The 17149-nt window shown below is 43.6% G+C and overlaps 1 protein-coding gene across 1 annotated transcript in view; it reads left to right on the top strand.

Annotated features, from left to right (window-relative positions):
- Nucleotides 1-17149, top strand: part of LOC144114340 (protein FAN-like) — a 43988-nt gene that overhangs the window by 26055 nt on the left and 784 nt on the right. The window contains exons 14-17 of the mRNA XM_077647994.1: nt 1929-2112; nt 5787-5835; nt 6019-6111; nt 15088-15197. Coding sequence (XP_077504120.1) covers nt 1929-2112; nt 5787-5835; nt 6019-6111; nt 15088-15197 — 436 coding nt within the window. The remainder of the gene's footprint in view (nt 1-1928; nt 2113-5786; nt 5836-6018; nt 6112-15087; nt 15198-17149) is intronic.

The following is a 17149-nucleotide window of genomic DNA, read 5'->3' as shown; positions in this document are numbered from 1 at the left end:
AACGCCCTTTGAGGCACTGCAGTAGTGCTGTCTTTCATAACTTGTGTTCAAACGAATGTTTTGAACCAAATGGTTCGCATCCAAGGATAGCTTTGTGTAAACCAAAAAAGAAGCAGATTCTCTATGCAGCTGTAGTAGAAGTCTTCTCTGTAGTGTACCTATTGTGCAGTATTTCTTCTGGCACCGCTCCTGCTACACGCACTGTGGAACTTTTAGGCTATTTAGCTATCATAGTTTCCTCGGTGGTCAGACTGCGTGCATGAATCACGAGCAAGTGGTGCCTACACTGAGGAACAAGTGTCCTTTATTGTTTTTTTAAAGAATTCACTATTCACTGTCCTGCACTTGACATTGTGTTAATATCTAGGCTTTGAAAAATGCTACAGGAAAGATGCAGTATGTCGCTGTTTTTTAATATATATTGGCTATGATGTGTGTTTTTATTTTATTTTATTGTTTTGGATTTCATTATACCAATATGGCAACATTGCTGAACGAGTCTTAGTACTACTAGCAGTTTTTATCTTATATAAACGTCATTCTTAGTCACTTCTACAGTGATGTTTGGTTAGGTACATGGTACAGGTTCTGTTAGATGTACTGAAAGCAACAAGCCTGGGTGTTATCATACTTTTTTTTTTGTGATGCTTTGTAGTAGCAATGAGGATAATTTAAAAGTTAGATAACTTTAGGGTGATTCTTTTTATTTTGTCATATTTCATGCAGATGTTTGCAGGTTTTTTGAAGCAGTGTGGCCTTCATGTGATTGGACAGAGTTCTTTGGCAAAGTGTATTACGTGTTGCTGATGAGGAAGCTGAATTCTGCTTGCTTACCCTTTGACTTAACCCTTTAGTGGTTGTCGTTATAGTTGGATACAACTGAAGTCTGCAGTGAAGTTCTGCCCGCTTTCAGGATCGTTGCACAGAATTCTTCCGTGACAGAACATAGATCGCTGTTAAAACTTTCTTGTTATCTAAACAAGAAGCTAATCACAACACGAAATTATAAACTCAAGAATTCTGATGCCTCTGGCTTGTTCAATAGTCACATAAAAGGTTGATTTTGTTAAGTCTTGTGATCGGTCAGCAGAGTAATACAGGACGTCACGGACCGTGGCCTATTGTTGTCAACTGCTGTTCTTTTAAGTTGTATCCTACTATAGCTGGAGCACCATTAGGTTAAAGTCTTCCATTTGAAGTAGCAGTAGTGGTGGTGGTTTAATAAAAAAAACGTACAAAAGGGGAGGAAAAGGAGTTACAGGCTGTGGCTCTAACATCTAAAGCACCTGAGCTATGGCTGGCGGAAATAAAAGGGACAGTGAGAAATACAGAGAGGAGCAATGGCAAGAAAGGACAGGGGAGAAGCTGTGTACAAATTTTACTAAACACAAAAAGTAAACAAGTTTGTGCACGAGCGTCCAGGCACTGTCTGAGATATAACTTCATGCGAGCGATCACTGCCTTTACTAAACATAAAAAAGCACTCTATATACAAAGCCACGTGCACGTAGCATCTCATCACTAATTAATCGTGTGTGCAGCACACTGCACTAGTGGCCAGGGTGGGTTGCCTGGCCGCATTGTTTGAAGTGGCGCATTTGCTTTTTAGTAGGGCTCATCAGTTTCAGGATGGTTCATTGTGCTTGACTTTTTACAGAACAAGAGGACACAACAACACAGAGCGTGAACTTACAACTGGTTTTAATAGTGAAAACACCATTACATAGGTGTATAAAAGATCACCTGTTTCCACCATTTAAACCAGTTGTAAGTTCGCGCTCTGTGTTGTCGTCGTGTCCTCTCGTTCTGTAAAAAGTTAAGCACATCGAACCATCGTAAACAACCGACTAGGCCCAATTCTCGCCATTTTAGCAGTTTCAGGAGCTGCGGTACTGCAGTGTGGTGCTGCCTTGTTCCATTCTATCTAGATCTGGAAGTTGGTGGCCCATGGTGACAAGAGCGGTTGCAGCCTGCTTGCAGAGCTAGAACACGAGTCGGGTGTGGCCTGCATTGCACTGGATGCTGAAGGGGAACACTTGGTGTCTGGCACTGTGGAAGGTTGTGTCAGCCTCTGGAAGCTGCAGGGCTCCACTTGCATTGGACAGTTTGACAGTGGGTCATCCATGCTTTTCTCGTATACCTGTGCTTAACTTCTGCTCACCGGCCATAGACATGACATGCTGAGTCACCTTGCATAATGTCTGTTTAAACAACTGCTCATCATCACTTACCCAAAGAATGCATCGTTGTTTGTGTGCTGTCCTTGATCACACACCCTGAAAATGTGTGGTGCAGTGTAATCAGATAGTCTTCACTTCCAGCTTTGAAATAGACTTGAAGTCAGTCGTTCATGAAATTTTTTTTCTTCCCACATACTAAAAATAGAACACAAAGGAGAGATGGCAAAAAATTAAAGCTGTACCGAGAACAACTATTTCCTATAGCATTAAGCCATACGCACTTTCATGAAATTACCAAACCCCCCCATCTCAAGCTGCAGTGTCCAAGGTGGGAGAATTGACTTCTCTTATTAGGATCTAGGCTCATGCAGTATTTATGATTAGTCTGTCCATAGAATTGTTGCTAAAGCCTCAGTATACTCCGGCCATATAGTACATATATTTTTGATCTCTGTGTGCAACATTTTCGTTTAAATGCCTGTCAAGTTGCGCCCTTTTGGGGCTGCAGGCTTCATTAAAAAGTAAATACAGAGGTAGAGTTGAACCCTGTTGGTGCATTGTTTAAGAGACTACAGAAAAAAACTGGAGAGCCAGAAACCGAAGGAACGAAGGCAGTGTAAATTTAACTTGAAAACTGTTTATTTGATCAAGCTTGCCATTCAAGCCTTACAAAGTCTGAAATTCACACTATACTGTATTCCAAGATGACCATTTGTGACATTCTTGGTGTTCCTGTACTTTCACAGCCAGTTGATGATAAACCACCCAGTTCGCCCGATGTGAGCTGTTTCACATGATAGTGGAATAAATCAGACACTCCCTCCACCACAAGGCATGAAACCACTTGATTTTGTTACCTTGTGAAAAAACTGACATTGAGTTGTTCTTCCTTTATCCTCCTTACTAAAACTTAAATATGTGTAATTATCCTATGAGCAATCAACTCATTCTGTGCCTCCGAGCCACGTCTAAGGCCCCAAATTTTCTGTGGCAGAAAATTTTAAATTCCGCATATTTATAACAAAGAATCTGATATATTCTACGGAAGCGTAAACGCATTAGGCCTTTTAAACATCGACAGCTACTGTGCCGCCGCTTCTGGCCTTGCTGCTGTGTTTGGTGCTCCACAGCTCTGTGCCCGTCCGTACTTTTTCTCCATCTCTACTCTTCACAGCTTTTTCTATGCCTTCTCTTCTTTCCCAACGGCCCGTGCCGCCTTCTTTCCACGTTGTAGCGATGCTATCTCGCCAGTGTGTGCTGCACGCTTCGCTTCGATGGCTCAAGGTCATCAAGAAGTTCCCTTTTCCTCGCAGCTAATAAGTTTAGTGGGTGAGCTCGTTGTAGGTATCTCTAAGAATGGCAAAAAAAATTCACACAATGTTCATAGCTAGTTGAGAGACAGCTGACACCAACCAATATTTTTAACTTTACCCAACGTTTCGGGACCAACTCGATACTTCAGGGGTGACTAAAAGGCAAGCAGCAGCTGGTTGCTGCCTTCGCTCTCCCATTGTTAACCCGTGGCGCATTGCACTAATGTAGGCGGAGGGGAGCGTTCCTGGAGTCCTATTCATCGCCGCCTTTGTGAGCCGGATGTGCCATAACTCCACATGTCGCCTCCTGAACAGGTTTTCCTCCACGGCCAAGACGCTCACCTCCTCGAAGGCTGTCCGGTGGTCGGCGCGCTCGCAGTGTTCGGCGAGGGGGTTGGATTCTGCACTCATTAGCCGGATGTAATTTTTGTGTTGCCTTATTCTTTGGTGGAGGTTTTTTCTTTCGCCAACAGACGTATGAAGCCGGGCAATTTGAGCGTGGGATTTTGTAAACGACACCTGGTTGTTTTTCTCTGGGGACGCGGTCTTTCGGTCGTGGTAAGAAGCGGGTTTTTGTTAAAACAGGTTTGTGAGCTACGTTGATTCCATGTTTTCCAAGAATGCGTGCGAGTGCCTCGCTGGTTCTCCTCACATATGGAAGGACAACGCGCGCGCGTTTCATTGTTTCATTGTTGGCTGATCCCCCTGTCCTCTGAGCTTGACGGTGACCAATGCGTTGAATAAAGCCACGTGTGTAGCCATTCTTCTGTAGGCTTCTTCTGCTTTTTTCTCTGCTTTGGAAGAGCATATTGACTTTGCTCTTCTCAGGAGAGAGGAGTCGACGGATTGCTGACAACTACTGCTAACAAAATGAGAGTGAAGGCAGCAACCCGCTACTGCTGGCACACTTTAGTCATCCCTGAAAAAGGGACCGAGTTGGTCCCAAAACGTTGGGTAAAGTTAAAAATATTGGTTGGCATCAGTTTTCTCTCAACTATCTCAACAACCCAACCAGCCGGACTTCTGTCGAAGATGTTTTCGTTAAAATGTTCATAGCTTCGTTCAAATTATTACGCGAGGTGCTTTCTGAGGCAGATCATTTAAGAAAAAACTGTCATTTTATTATTGGAAATGTGGTAATACCGCTTTCGACAGGTGCCACTATCATGACTTTCTCATAAACGTGTGTGAGCATGTTGCTTTCAGGGCCATTATACTTGATGCACTAGCTTGCTTGAGCAGATAGGAGAGCAAGCATGTCAAGGCATCAGCAGAACTTCGTTTGTTACCAGATTCTAGCTTCAAGAGAGCTCAAGTGACTAAATTGATCATATTCCCATAATTCCATCGTTTCCACTGGTGTCCACAAACACTATATCACTGAAAAGAGGAAAGAGAATGTGGCTGCTAGACACAAGTCTACGAAAATTGCAAAAATTCGAGCATTTTTTGCGGAATTGAGGAAGCTAGAGGTCTTAGCCATGCCACTCAAAGGCTGGCATGCATGCAAGTGGGGCCTGTGTGCCTATCAGATGCAATTAGTGCTATAGCCCCCGAAGAGCTCGTCATAAGCCGACTGTCATTTCTGGCTCCTAACGTGTCCAGCTTGTCATGTGTTTTCTGGCAATCTGTGTCTGGTTTAAGGTGATTAGGGCTCGTTTAAAGTGTTTTTTATTTGGGCTTGCCCACAGATGGCAATACAGGTACTGCGTGACCATTTTGGTACCACTTTAGAAAAAATTGCGTTCATTAGGGGGTTAAACTACTATTTCTTCCACGCTACAGAAATGACATCACCTCATCCAAAATGCAATTTGAGATGCAGAAATGTTGTGAAACAATGTATCAGGTGGGAATACAATGCATGGGAATGTATAGGCTTTGTGCTGGGAGTGCCCAGACGTCGCATTTCAGCCAAAGAAAATACAAGAGCTGTGAGCGCATCAACAGTGTTCTACTATGGATGTGACTTGCAGCTAAGCATGAAACATCTTGATTTTTGGTACTCTGAATGCTGTTCCATTGAGAACGTTGTTGTTTCATGCGGGTGGCAGCTTTGTCCACATGCCCTGTTTAGCTGTAAGAAGTGTCTTTTGCAGTCAGTCATGTTACATAAATACTCTATTGGCAGTCACTATCTGCATGGAAATCCATGATATTTAGGAAAAGACTGTGCTGAAAAATAATTGCAATTTCTGAGTTGCCCATGCTAGCACAGAGCTAATGGTGATGAGTTTGAGATTTTAAAACTTAAAACTTCAACATCTTTAAATAACTTCCTTTTCTCTTCCAGTCCACAAAGGCACTGTCTCTGCTGTTTCATTCAGTCCAGGTTGGTACCAGTGACTTATAAATTTCATTACGAAGTGTACACTGATTACATTTTTCCACTGTGCTTAGTTCTCTCTTGTGATAGTAAATTTACTTTTAGGCTTTTTTTCTGTACCAACACTTGTAAGGTCTGCATATCATATGAAAAAAAAAGTGTTCGACTTTCTTTTTTTTCTCTTTAAGATTTGTCACAGGATAGCATCATGCAGTGAAGACAAAATGCTGAAAGTCTTAGATGTCCCAACTGGTACAGTTTTGTTTAGCAAGAATGCTGGTTGGGCTATGAGGTAAGCATGTGCTCTTGGTTGCTTACTCAGAACATTGTATTGACTTCTCTTGGTTGGATGCTGTATGACTGAGGAATAGCTTCCACTGATAACTGCCCCTAGTGTTAATAACTGCAAAAGCACAAGCGTAACAAAAGTACTATCGCGCTCAATATGAGCCGCAACTCAGGAGCTGTGGCTGGAGGGTCATGCTTGAAGCATTGCCAGCCCAGCACCACTGGAAATTTGTGCACTTACTTGTCGATTCAAAGAACAAGGTACACTCAGTGTTTGAGCAACTTGGGTGCTCTGTGTGAGGGCACGTTATTTTACTATATAAAGCGGAATCCTCAGCAGGTTCACTGCAGACGCGTTGTCAGTCATGTTGAGTGCGATAGTACTTCCATACAGTACTTCATATATGGTGGCTCAGTGGTTATGATGCTCGGCTGCTGACTCGAAAGACACGAGTTCAATCCCTGCCATGGGTGTTGCATTTCGATGGAGGCTAGAGGCCCGTGTACTGTATGATGTCGGTGCATGTTAAAGAACCCCAGGTGGTCGAAATTATCTGGAGCCCTCCACTACGGCATCCCTTATAGCCTGAGTCGCTTTGGAATGCTAAACCCCATAAACCAAGCTAAAATAAACTTTTTTAGTTCAAACTATTGGTTAATTAGAACTGATGATTTTGACCTGCCAACATAAAGTGTATTAAACGCTTCCATTAATTCAAATAAATTTTCAGCCCCTTTCGAGACTGAGTTATCAAGAGTCTTTACAACGCTGACTAATAAGGCTGAAGAAAAGTTATTAGCGGGATTCCAATATTCTAAACATTGATAGCTCTCACTTTTAAAAGGTTTATTCAAATATATTTAATTATTTTAGTTGGCCCATTATATCTTAGTCGAAATCTAGAGGAAGAAATGGGCTTGGGCAGGGCATGTGATGTGAAGGCAAGATAACCGCTGGTCCTTCAGGGTAACGGAGTGGATTCCAAGAGAAGGCAAGCATAGCAGGGGGCGGCAGAAGGTTGGGTGGGCGGATGAGATTAAGAAGTTCCCAGACATAGGGTGGGCGCAGCTGGCAAAGGACAGGGTTAATTGGAGAGACATGGGAGAGGCCTTTGCCCTGCAGTGGGTGTAGTCAGGCTGATGATGATGCTGATGATTATTTTCAGTGCATTTTGAAACTACTCGGGTCAGGATGTGCTTTCAGTTACCTTGAAACTTGCTTCCACAAAAGCCTTCATGGCGAAATGTGTTTCAGCACAGTGTTCATAGGGTGCTGGTTAGTGTGGCACAGAAAAATACCTGAAGGCTTATGAAGGCTGGACAGCAGATCTAACCATACATGTGTGGTGTGCTGGCTTAATAATGCCATCTGTTATCTTATTAAGGTATAAAAAAAGTTGGTTTTTGAGGAAGGAAATGGTGCAGTATCTGTCTCACATCTCGGTGGACACCTCATTTGAGCAGTGAGGGAAGGGACAAAGGAGGGAGTGAGAGAAAGAAAGGGAGAAAGAGTTACAAACACACCGCCAGCTAATCTGTTCCAATTCGTGATTCCTTCTGCACTGGCCGCACTAAGGGCTCGGGAATAATTTCGACCACCTGGAGATCTGCACAGCACACGGGCGCCTTTTGCCTTTCGCCTCCACCGAAACGCGGCTGCCATGGTTGGGTTCGAACCCGGGTACTCCGGCTCAGTAGATGAGCGCCTTAACCACTGAGCCACCACAGTGGATCACATTAAGGCATCTGAATACTGTTGGAGTCAGTTGAATCTTCCTGTTTCTTTTTGGCCTCAAAGAGTATTTTTCTGCAAATCAAATAAAAATGTCCTCTGAAGAAATAGAGACATAAAATTTATGGGTCACATTAATTTTTATTGAAACGCAATGTATTGTTCACCAATGCACGGTGGGTAGTTTAATATTGCATATCCTGCACAGTAGTTTTTCCATCCATTTCCCGCAGAATGTTCCGGATGGTGTCATACAATTCAGCGTTTTGTGCAGCATAAACTTACTAGTTAAGTTAGAGCCTAACTCGCGGCAGGGATTCGAACCGGCAACCTATAATCAGGAGTTGTGTAAAACAAATCGTATCATGGCAATTTGTGGTTCTAGTGATTGATTATTGATTGGTGCCTGACAGGTGATGACGAGCTAATGAAATCATTGTGATTAATTGATTAATTATATAAATGAAAAAATTAGAAAAAAAATGGAAGGCGTTTAAGCTTCGCCTTTGATAGTGGAACGCGATTGCATGTTGCAGCGCTGCCAGGGAGTCCACTGAATGCCATCGCCCATGCGGCGCGACGCCTTGCCCGTTAGACAAATCGCTCGGAGTCTTTAGGAGGCCTCTCAAAACAGCCCATCCGCCGCCTGAAGAGATTACGAATAGGCTACAGTGACGCTGCTTCCTGAATTGGTCGTTGTGCATATTCATTGTGATTGTGATTTTACATGAAAGGGAAGATGCAGTAACTGTCTCACATATCGGTGGACACCTCAACTATGCTTTGAGAGGCCTCATAGAGACTGAGCGATTTGTCTAATGGGCAAGGCGTTGCGCCGAACAGGCGATGGCGTTCCGTGGACTCCCTGGCAGCACTGCAACATGCTGTCGCGTTCCACTCTTAAAGGCGAAGCTTAAACATCCTCCAATCTTTTAAATCATTCGAAGTACTGATAATGAAAAACAAAATTAGTTAACAGTTTTAATGAACACAAGTTGACTTACTTGAAGGGACACTGAGGACAACTTCATGCAATTATTTATCTCAGTAAAAATTGATTCTTTGCCTCTTGTGAGCATGTTGGCATTTGTCCGGCAAAAAAAGACGCATTTATCGCAGAGGAAACTGAATTTAAAATTTTCCCACCAGTGCATTCAAAGTCGTGATGTCCTTACCAAAAAGAACGAGTTGTCGCCATTTTGAATTGAACGGCGGTATAGCGTAGCCTCTGGGATCTGCGCTGAAAAATTGGTGTTGATACATGCATTTTAAATGCGAAATCGACCGCTGATGGTGACACCTGTATTCTGTTTTTTGGTCTTTTCTAGCTTATAAAATCTCTGTTTTCAGTGACAGTGGTCTCTCTGTGATTAAAACACTGTACCCTATTGATACAGGCCAACTTCAGTTCACCTCAGTGTCCCTTTAAAGGTCTGTCATTTTTTTTTTAGCATGGAATAGCTGAATATTTGTGATAAAAATCAAGAAGTGTTTTAACTAATGCAGCGCAAATTTAAAGCTCAGTTCCACTATAAGAAGCATTTAATGTTTCCTTTTGATCACAGCGTCTTTAGGACAGCTTGCTGACCTTGCATTTCTGTGCACATTTGCTGTGTTTGCTGTGTTGTTGTGAATTGAACTGGAGGTTGTTTTTATTGCAAAACCTTGTGGAGATTATGTGTTTATACTTGTTATTCAGGGTTCGCACAGGATCTTAAAGGGACTATGCAGTGAATAAAAAGTCGCTTGTAAATGTTTTCATTGCTTAGAAATGATGCTAAGAAGTATTCACACCAAGTATGAGTCTTCGGAACAGAACCGGCAATTTATTATGAATTTTTAAAAACCGTGTTTTTAAAAATTCGCAGGCCGATTGGTGTACTCGTAGTGACCGATTTTGAAACTAAGATCGTGAAAAAAGACGTCACTATACCCATGACATCAGCAGGCCACCACACGCTGTCATTCGCTGGAGCCATAGCAGCCACGACGTTACGGGCACACTTTCGGTAGCTGTGAAATTTGTCTGCTCGTGCCGCCGCGCGAGCCAGGGCATTGCCTTCACGCATATGGTCTCATTTTTCCTCTGCCGCCTCCTTCTGTCGGCAGTTCCGGAGCCACTCGCAGTGGCTCGCTGAGTCACTACTGTCGTCGCTGGCGTTCAGCCGGTACGGCGTGAACGCATAGAGCTCGATGCCCATCGCGGCCGTAAGAGCGAACAGTCGCGCCTCGAGATCTGGGTCCATTACTGCTAACTACAACAGACGACAAGCCGCAATCATGCCGCTGACGCTGTTGCTGGGGTGCTAGGAGCGACAACCGGCAGTTGCAAAATTAACGTCAACGGATGACGTATTCATGGGCGGGGCCCAGTCCCAAAGCTGTTATCTTTATTTTTTTCTGGTGCCCCGCGTGTACGGGTTGAGGGAGAGGAGGAGCGTAATTTTTAATCGTCTATATCTTGGTTGTTGTTGATGCTAACTCAAAAATTCTTGCGTTGGGGTGACGAGTGATGAAATCCCTATCTCTCGTCTGCTTTACATAATCTCAATTAATTTATTGCATAGTCCCTTTAAATCTTTGAATACCCTTGATCTTCCAAAACACTGATTGAAGGGCCCTTAAATTTTGATATACCGTAAAATTCCGAGCAAGCGCCCCCACCCCCGCAAGTCGAAATTACTGGCAAAGTAGGAGGGGGCGCTATCCCGTAATGGCACCGAAATTCAAGATGGCGGCGGCACTTTCCCGCCAGAAAAAAAAGGTGTAGTGCACATGGATTTAAAACGTCCTGCCGTTCTTTCCCGCTCGAAGTAGTCGAAGAACGCATCATCCATGCATTCACTAAACACCGGCACACCATTACTCAACTTTCTTCGAAGTTTTGCTGTAGCCACTGCTCGAAATTCTTCTCCCATTCCCGTATCCGTTTCCGGTCAAACTTGTAGTCTCGAGACGTTCGGCGAACGTTCCTTCCATTTTCCCAATGCCATTGTATGACCTCAAGTTTCTTCGCCACTGTGTACGAATGCGTTGCCGACTTGACAACGCCAAAACAAGACAAATGGCGCGTGATGAATGGGCATGCGAATGGCTTGAAAAGCAGGATTGGATTCGATTGGATTCTTGGAGTGGATGGGACAGGCCAGTGTTGCCTGGGATTATTCTAGTTCACTGTAGCCTGGGCACGGTGCGTGATGAGGGCGTGGAGAGGGGGGGGGGCACTTTCCCAGATTAGTGCAGAAGTGTGAAATTAACAGTGAAGTTAGGGGGGGGGCCCTTGCATGGGTGGTGGCGCTTGTTCGGAATTTTACAGTAGTCCTTAAATTCCTTTAAAACTTAGAATTGCTCTGGTTTTAACTTTAAAAATTGAGAGTACGTGGCGATCGGGAGTGTTCGTGGGGAGTGTTCAGAGGGAACAGTGGATACATGGTAAGGATGGGCAAAACCCAAAGCAACAATGTGGCACTGGGCTAAGGTAATGAGTTGTCCGCTTTGTGTCTCTCTCTCAATGGGCCATAAGTGCTTCAGGACATGCTTCCTGCTCCCTTTCCCCACTTCTCCCCCTCTTTTTTTTTCCTGGTAAGTGTTTTCTTGTTTCCTTAGACTGTCTTACTCTTGTACAAATAATTGCGAATAAATTGGTCTCAAAGGGGAACCGATTGAGAGCACATTGTTTCCTTGAGAATCTTTCGGGTGGCTTCGGTGCTTATTTTCCCGGTCCTCTCCCTGTCTTCCTTTGTTCCCTCTGAGAGGCGCTGGCCCTTAAGTCATTGACCACAGTCGACATCACATCATTTCGCCTTTGTGCTTTGTACCATGCAGTGCGAATTAGAATGCCATGCCATGCGAAAAATACAAGTTTTAGCCTGCCTGGCTTGAACATGTGGATTATGGTGGGCGGGTGAGAGCGGGCTTGAGTGATCCACATAGAGCAAAGTGCACATTTTGCCAGAACAAGATTGATGTGGTGACAATGGGTGAATTGGCACTGAAAAGCCACCTGAAGTGCTCGGAACACACCTCCAGGTCAGCAGCATACAGAAATAGCTATGCTGTTGGAAATTTCATGTGTACTGGCAAAGAATCGCCCAGATTGCCTGCACATGATTGGGAGGATGCTGCGGAAAGTTGATAGACAAGAAAAAGAAGGCACTGAAGCTGGAAATTAAAAACTTCAGTCCAAAAAAAACAAAGACGAAACTGCAAAAATCCTCGAATTACATTTGGAGTCGGCATGTAGTCTCTTCAAGGATGGTGAGATTTAAAATCACGACTCACATTGTCACGCCTAACAATTTCTGCCGTAAGCCAGGGAAAAGGAAGCAGAGACATTGGCTGTGGAGAGAGAAATCACAGCTCAGCGAGAGTCAAAGGGTACCTAATGTGTGTGATCCAAAAATATATCTTGCCCTCCTTGGTTGTCCCTTTTTATCACTGATGGAATTTTCCTTGAATTTCAAGCCATATATTCAGTACGATACTATGCTATGCAATGTGGCGCCGTGTAATCCTAAGTTGAGGCAAAGATGTGTTGCTGTCCTTATTTTGCGTTCTGCGGGGGCTTGAATGCCATGAATGAAGATTTTTTTTTTTTTGTTAAATGTGTTTTACAGCTTTCCACACAAAAGACAGCAGTGACCCACCTATAACTTTCCTCCCCTAGGGTTTTGTCAGGTTTGTAGTCTAGCCTCCTACAGCTCCTGAATGCAGGCAACATTTATGTGACTGTGCAAGACAAAAAACAGTGTGAATCATGGAAATTCAAATATGTCCCAGTCAGGCATGAAGGGGGAGGAGCAGGCACTAATAAAATAAACAGATGTGCCTCTATGACATAAGCTTACACATCCATTAAAGGGGCTGCGAAACACTGTTTGAATAGATGCCGGTTACACTTCAAATGGATTCTTTATGTCACACAGATGCTGACTCAAAAATAATTACGAGAATCGATGCATAGGAACGGGAGTTATTCAATGAAGAAATTTCAAAATACAAGCAAACAAAATGCTGCCCTCAACTCGATTTTCGCGCAGCTTCCCATTCCCATTTCACTCTCCCAATGACGACACATAGTGCGACCAATCAAAACAGCCTCTCTGAGCACGTGGCGGAAGTTTGCACTCCATGGTTGCCTCTTCTCTGTAACTCGTTCATGCCAAGGCTGGCAGCGCCGTTTGCATGGTTACAACAACCATGTAAACGCCCAGCTGACCCAGCGATGCTTCATCATCCCGTCGACGGTGCAGAAGGGAACACTGATCAGTGATGTTCCCTTGCTTATGGATCCGAACTCGAGCGCGAGATACTGCGATGGTGTGACAGCCTGCGCAAGATACCAGACACATTTAACATAGCGTGTACCACTACTGCTTACCGCCTACCATCGCTCCTAGCGTGCTGGTTGCTCACAGCGAGCAAGGAGAGCGCGCTGTTGACGGGAGCGTGGCGCCGATGGCGCCGCCACTCGGTGATCCTCCACAAGCTGACGATGCGCACTGCCTGCTAAATGTGAAACAAATGCATCCTTCCTTGGGACCGAAACGAACGCTTGTAGAGTGCAATGGCTCGATTGGATCGATCCCGCAAAGCCGCTCTCAGATACATAGAGAGTAGCCACAAGTTTTGAGTGCTAGGTCGTAGGATGTTTACAGAGAGGCGCAAAGTCCTTCGATGCAATAAGTAGTCAGAGCCTCTGGTGGTGTATTTTTGTTTTACTCGCCTTACAGTGCTTTTATCTAAAGCAAACAAGTTGGTTTTGTTAATGTAATATAAAACACAAAAACTTGACAAAATGTATCTCTAGTTATTAACACAATTTGCAGTATATTTACTCTTTGTCCAATCATCAAGCTCCCACTAAGTGATGTGATATCCGCTGCTAAAAACCGCCACTATATGGTGACACCGTCAGCGCCACGAATTTGTTTTTGCGAGCTAAATAAAATATTAAAAACTGCACTATACGCGGTACGACCGATGCTAATAGCATCACTATAACTCATTCTATGCAACCAACAAGCAAAACAATGCCCAGAAAATGTGTTTCGGTACCCCTTTAACGCCTGCAAAGCCAGTCACAGAGCAGTGAGGGTAAGGTGCAATACTAAACAGGGAGCCAACTTCAGTTTTTCTCTTAGTTAAAGGCACCACTACAGGACATAACACAAACTTGGATAATGCACCACTCAATTATTCCTGATGGCACGTTGCCCTCTTGTCTTCGTGTTCACCTAGATGAACTTTAACCAACTAGCCCAGCAGTAAGTCCTGCAAATTATTTAGTGAGTTATTTTTATTTATTTATTTCCTATAAATTACATATGAAGTGGCGTGGAAAAAGCTGCAACAGACATACAATACTTGTGGGCAGCGTCTTATCAGGAATACAAACTATTCGCAGAGTAGAACAGCAATTTTTTTAACTGCACACTGAAAGGAAATACAACAGAAAACGCACTGAAATACATAGGCTATAATATGCAATGAAAATAAACACCTGTATAGAAAAAAGAAACCAGAGAGCCGTCCATTGAAAAAGAAGCATGCTCATTCACACAAACCCATACAGCAGATGCAAACAGGAAATTATTTCCAGGAAATGATTTTTCTAAGTTCTTCTGGGTGTGCGCGCCGCTGCAGTGGCTCAGTAGTTATGGTGCTCGGGTGCTGACCCGAAAGATGTGGGTTCGATCCCGGCCGCGGCGGTCGAATTTCGATGGAGGCGAAATTCTTAGAGGCCCATGTACTGTGCGATGTCAGCGCATGTTACAAAACTCCCAAGTGGTCGAAATTTCTGGAGCTCCTCACTGCGGCGTCCCTCATAGCCAGAGTTGCTTTGGGACGTTGAACACCCATAAACCATAAACCATCTTATAAGTTGTTTTAATGATAACTGTGATACATCAACATGTTGTACGTCAAGTTTGTTATGGCGTGGTAATGTATTTTATATGCTTTGTAAGCCAAAGTTTGTTCTACACGTGGGAACATTCCAGAGTTGAGGTTTTCGACTTTGGTAGATTGGCACATTACGGGTGAGATTAGTAAGCCTGCGTAGACTGTCAAGATTTTTTGTGGCGTCCTTTGCATACCTCTCTCCATTAATTTCGCATCGTATAATTGAAACTTCAGTCTATATCTTAATTTTTTAATGAAAGCAGTTTGGAGGCACTTGAAGCAAAGCAATCAACTTTCCTTTTTTTTTTCATGTGCTAAATGTGATATACATTGGTCAATTGCCAGGTGTCTGTGCTGGGACGGCGCAACAGTGCTGACAGGCTGCGATTCTGGAAGCATCCTTGTCTGGGACCTGCTAAGCGCAAAATTAGTTGCAACTGTGTCAGCACATTCTGGTGAGACCTTTCACCCGTGCGTAATTGAAAGATTGAAAGCATAGTCATGTTCCAAGTTGGGAAGCTGTGTGTTCTTTAAAAGTGTTCCATGGTTTAATAATGAACACAATACCGTTAGTATACCAGTGATTCTTCCACCTTTACACCTTGTAGTCCTGCATGATTTTATTCCACATGTGAATGGCAGGGGCAGAGTTGAAGCTTAATGCAGTGTAATGTTTTCTGCATGACACAGGCAATATGGAGCTCAGAAACATTCCACAGGAAATTTGTCTAATGAGGTATGGGACACTTTTTAAGACCTACTTATCGTGCAAGGTCTACAAATTCAACATCTATGTGGCGTAGACCTACACTAAACAGCTAAAAAATAAGGAATGTGCAGCAACACCACGGTGACAGTCATTTTTTTGGCGCATGTAGTAAGGCAAAAGGCTGCAGGCCTATCTAATCGGCTTATTGCCACCTTCTCCAGCTTGCACTGCTGAAACTGCATGCTGTACCACAAAATGGCACCCATGACATCACATGACTACTATACTATTATACTTATTCCAGTATATATGAAAATTTTTATAGCAGGTAATGAATGCATGCTTTAGAATGTTGAACTGCCTTGTGGCCACTTTTAACGCAAATATTATGTGACAGCCTTAAGCTCATGTTCAGCGAAAAAAACAGTCGTGTTTGTTGGCATTGGGATTGTTGAGAAAAACCCAACTGGTCAACAAGGTCATAACATCACACTTTGAGAAGTGGAATAAAAATGATTGAAACTTGAGTTTAATTGTGATTAAGAGTTTGTATGACTGAAATGTCATTATGGCATGTAAGGATGTAAATTATTATGCTGAAAAAAAATCGGGATAATTAGAAATCGAACCCATCACCCTATGGGTTGCAGGTCAGTCATGCTATCCCTCGCCTGTGGAGGCATGTTGGTTTGACTTGTTTAACGAGAGACCTTGTGTGTCCTGTATCATGTGGTCTAATATGCGTACTGATGTATGCTAATGAGTGTAATTAGAAATAGGTACTAAATAAGAAAGTAGCAAACAACCATTAACGCTGTTGCATCATACCCGTAAGGTGGAGCTTAAGTGTCCACCCCCTCGCAATTTGTTTCATGCCACTGTCCGATCGGGGTTCGCTTCAGTCATGGGTGAAAATTCGTGCACCGTGGGTGAAGAATAGTCCAATATTTTAACTAAACTTGCTGTCCAAATGGGATGTGCTTTTTCCCAGTTAGCAAAAATTGCCATAGGCACAGGGCAAAGCTTGCGAACTATGGTTTTCCACCTAACCAAACCAAAGCAAACAACCATGGAGGAAGGAAAAAAACTCTGGAGAGGCAGTTACGCTACATTTTTTGAAGCCGGACGTGAAGGCTCCTCCCTGCTCCCCCCACCTACTTAGCCGCTGTCTCAGTGGTTTGCGCATGTGCAGCAGACTATGCCACTGCGCTGAACGTTACTATTGGCTGTGCCGTCGGCCAAAGACTCCCAGTAGTCCTTGCAAAAGTACGAAGCTTGTGGCACACTTTTTGGCGTGCAGCTTATATGGCCTCTCCCAAGGTTTCCTTCCTTCATGCAAATAACTTATGCCTGTGTATGTAGTGCAACCAAAACTTGCTTGCCCAGCTAACCAGTCCGAGAACCCTGTGGACAAAAGTCATATATTACAAGTTAAAATAAGACTTGAAATGAGGCCTCCATGTTGTTTAATCTCTAGTATGGTTTCATAGTTCTACTCCTCAGGCAAGCTGCTAAAACTTGGCTACACGCTCGTTCATTTACAGGTTTTCTACCATGTCCAGTGGAAATTTGGAAGTGCACTTCTCTGTAGCTTGCTACAATACTAATTCTAAGCTTTCTAAATGTAAGCAAGAGGCTGTTGAAACTACAATTTCACTTGCCATTCATTTTCATGAGCAAGATGTGCACTTGCTCCTT

The sequence above is a fragment of the Amblyomma americanum genome, chromosome 1 (assembly GCF_052857255.1).
Source record: "Amblyomma americanum isolate KBUSLIRL-KWMA chromosome 1, ASM5285725v1, whole genome shotgun sequence".
Classification (NCBI taxonomy): domain Eukaryota; kingdom Metazoa; phylum Arthropoda; class Arachnida; order Ixodida; family Ixodidae; genus Amblyomma; species Amblyomma americanum.
Note: the sequence above shows the minus strand (reverse complement) of the source record. Positions and strands in the feature narration are given on the sequence as shown.